This window comes from Pundamilia nyererei, unplaced genomic scaffold (assembly GCF_000239375.1).
Source record: "Pundamilia nyererei isolate P.nyererei 1_Seehausen unplaced genomic scaffold, PunNye1.0 scaffold00010, whole genome shotgun sequence".
Classification (NCBI taxonomy): Eukaryota; Metazoa; Chordata; class Actinopteri; order Cichliformes; family Cichlidae; genus Pundamilia; species Pundamilia nyererei.
Window position 1 is genome coordinate 5,938,179 of NW_005187411.1, and position 3,457 is coordinate 5,941,635.

The following is a 3,457-nucleotide window of genomic DNA, read 5'->3' on the forward strand; positions in this document are numbered from 1 at the left end:
TATAGCGTTAAATTAATGACCTCATTACACACACACACTCACACACACACACACACACACACACACACACACACACACACCTCAATTGTGCATGTCGACCCCTCAAAGACCTGAGCCAGGAACAACCCCAGTATGTATCTATATCAGACCTGATGAGGCGGTCCCGACAGTCCTCCTGCAGCTGGCTGATCCTGTCAGTCCCCAGATGCAGAGTGCCATTGGGGCCTTCGCACACGAGGTGGTTTATAGCCATTCGTAGAGCATTTATCTGAAAACAAAGAATCAATCAGGTGCCACATCATTTAAACAAACAAGTGAAGTACTACCATCCACACACACCACTGCCAGCATAGCTACAAACTGTATAAAAAGTAGTTTAGAACTCTATTTTCAAGCTTCAACATTAGCACTAATGACAGAAATGACCACATCTGGATCACATTTGGATGAAAGGGTGGAGAGCTAATGTATTAGCAAATGTTAGCAAACTGCATGAGTAAAGTGCACACATACTTACACATAATGGTTAGTGTTACTAAAATTTCCCCAACACCGAAGCACACACAGCAAGCCGTTCTTAATATTTGGAGAACTGAAAAACTCTTATTATGCCTGCCATGTAGGAACCTTCCTAAATGACACCGACTATTCAAACATGCACAAAGATTTCTATTCAGAATCCTTTGAGTGGCTGTTTTAATGATTTTACACAACGGTCTCTGAGGTTAAATTTACCTCAGTGATGTCGTCAACATCAATCTTCACATCAAAGGACAGTTCGATGTCATGTTCAGGCAGGATGGCCTCCTGTTTCTGACTGTTGAAGCCTAAGCCACAGAGTGCCCCAGTGTAGCAGGTTCTCTCTTCATCAGTGCTAAAAATAAACATGTTAGGTAAATAAGAATGTGAGTTTCTGTACATATATGTGCAGCGGTAATGCACACTTAACCAACCGTAGCTCCATGATGGGAGTGAAGAGCATCATTACAAGTGCAGGCAGTCCAGGGATGTCTGGCAAAATGGAGGTGTCTTTCAGCAGAATACGGGTACCTGCAATACAAACACACCCTTAAAGCTCTACATAAGATAAGACCCATTGCCAAGATCAAAACAATGCTCTCATAATCTGACGTAGAAAAAGTCATCTATGGCTTTGTTTTCTCTAGGCTAGATTAAAGCAAACCCTTCAATTTGGTAAAAATAAAAAGTTAGTCTGTCACCTTCAGCTAGCTCAAAATGCTTTTAGTGCATTATTTTATTGATCACCTCTAAAGGAGACCAGGGCCCAAAACAGAAATACTGAATTTTTGAGTCAAATTACAGCCTCAGATGCTTTTGGCTGTTCCAAAGTCGAGGTTGAACTCTAGAGGTGATGGTGCTTTTACCATTAAAGTGCCTCTGCATTTGAACTACCTCGTTATGTCATCCTTTCTGTGTAAATTTTATATTCTGCCTTGCTTATATTTCAAAGTCACAAATATTATGATTAAAGCTGAATTTAGAGCTCAAGCTTCTTGATGCAACTCCCCAATTTATAGTCTTGGGAACAGGACTAGGAGGACACTACCCATGTAATATTTTGTTTATCTGGTACCTGTGGAGCTGACTGACACAGTCCCAGCCACCAGCATCTTCTGATGTCTGCAATGTGGATTTTCATTCAGAGCCAAGGAGTTGATGCTGTTCTTCTCTATACATACAGTCCTACAGGAGGATACAGTGATCATCAGCTGAGGCAGAGGGAGGGTGGTTGTAGGTACATATTCTTGTTTTGCTTTGTTTTGTTTTTTAAATCTCTGTAGTGCTTACTTGTAGAGCGTGTTGCTCCTCAAGCTGTGGAAGCTCATCATATGAGGACTGGTTGGTCCATGCAGACGAACCTGCAGTGTCAGAGAGAATAGCAATCAGACATAACATGATGCATTCACTGATCACAGAGATGCAAAACTGTGTCGTCACTGTTCTGGCTGTCACATTGAATGGGTGTGCCTCTGAATGAACACAAACACATGAACTGAGCCACTGAAATGGCTCCCTCTTCTGGATAAACTGACAGCAGCAAACAGTAAAAAAGGCGGTGGCATCCATCACACATTCAACACCAAAGACTCAGTGTTATTCAAAACCCACCATTAGCTATAGATATTGTCTTTCTAACAATTCACTCAAAACCTTAAAGATCTTCAACCATTCTAGTTTTACTAGACTAGGATGCTTTCATGAGGAATTACCAGCACTGCACAGGCATCACAGGAACACGAAGGTGACAATTAACTACTTTTGGGGCATTTGTATTCCATTTTTAGTCTTGGTTTCAGAATTGTTAAAGCCCTGTTTACTAAGCATGCTGTAACGTATTTTCTGATTCCTTCTTAGAAGCATCAAAATGTGCAAAACTTTGCCTGGATTGTTTCGTACTTTTGTCCTGGAATAGGACTGGGGTTGCTTGGAAAAGTGGGTAAGCAGGCTGTCGATGAGCTCCTTCTCCTCTTTTTTGCGGTTGCTCCAGGTGTTGCTTACAGAGTTGGGCACATATGTACCTTCCTCCATGTCCTTGTACAGAGACATCAGCACCTCATGGTTTTGCTGCAAGAGCACAAAAACATTCAATACTTTGACTGAGAAAAGCACAAAATGCTTCAGATCTATTCATACAGAACTTTTTGTCTCAATGCATCTCAGTCTGCCTGCAGCACATGCAGCAAACCTGAGGCCAGACATCTAAAATAGTTTGTCTTTAAAATTCTAGCTTTCATTTTTACTTCAATTAGCTAAAGTATTTTTTCAATACAAGTTTTGTTTTAAGTTCAGTTTAAAAAACTGAAATAACTTCATCTTAAGCTGCTAAGAGAACTAGTATTTCTTTCTGCTTATTGTGTCACCTTGGAGTCAAAGCTCTCTTCAGCCTTCACAGCATGTCCTTCTTCCACCAGGAAGTCTACCACGCTGGTGTTTGCTGTCTCAGAGTGGATGAGCAGATCCACACGCATCACACCATAGAGGATGGAGTACAGGGACACGATGAGAGATTGGCCCTTCACTAGATTGATGAAGTGGTTGCGGGCGCGGCTGCTCCACTGGTTCCCCAGAATGATGGACTGATTTGAAGGACGCATACCAGTGACCTGGAACTCCTGAGCCTGATATGATAAGCAGTTTATCTGTTACTATTAATCTGGTGTGCATTTTATCTGCTGACTGATTGTGGCATTTATGATGTTGCTACCTGGAAAGGATGAGACAGCAGATCAGACGGCAGCTCTCTGAGGCTGCTGCAGGAAACGATCTCATTGTTGCCATAGTCCAAAAAGAAGACCTGCAGAAAGATGAGACGCCTGGGTGATAAATTTGCAAAAATTACCATGTTCAAAAAATGTTCTCTGGTTTTAGAGACCAAGGAGGAACTACATCCAATTTCATGAAGCACTGAAACACCAGGACCCAGATCTATTTGAAG

General features: G+C 41.8%; 1 protein-coding gene across 1 annotated transcript in view; it reads right to left on the reverse strand.

Annotated features, from left to right (window-relative positions):
- Nucleotides 1-3,457, reverse strand: part of tdrd9 (tudor domain containing 9) — a 36,878-nt gene that overhangs the window by 2,194 nt on the left and 31,227 nt on the right. The window contains exons 25-32 of the mRNA XM_013908400.1: nucleotides 3,227-3,316; nucleotides 2,883-3,140; nucleotides 2,419-2,586; nucleotides 1,810-1,880; nucleotides 1,595-1,704; nucleotides 954-1,050; nucleotides 736-874; nucleotides 150-268 (exon numbers count right to left, since the gene is read on the reverse strand). Coding sequence (XP_013763854.1) covers nucleotides 150-268; nucleotides 736-874; nucleotides 954-1,050; nucleotides 1,595-1,704; nucleotides 1,810-1,880; nucleotides 2,419-2,586; nucleotides 2,883-3,140; nucleotides 3,227-3,316 — 1,052 coding nt within the window. The remainder of the gene's footprint in view (nucleotides 1-149; nucleotides 269-735; nucleotides 875-953; nucleotides 1,051-1,594; nucleotides 1,705-1,809; nucleotides 1,881-2,418; nucleotides 2,587-2,882; nucleotides 3,141-3,226; nucleotides 3,317-3,457) is intronic.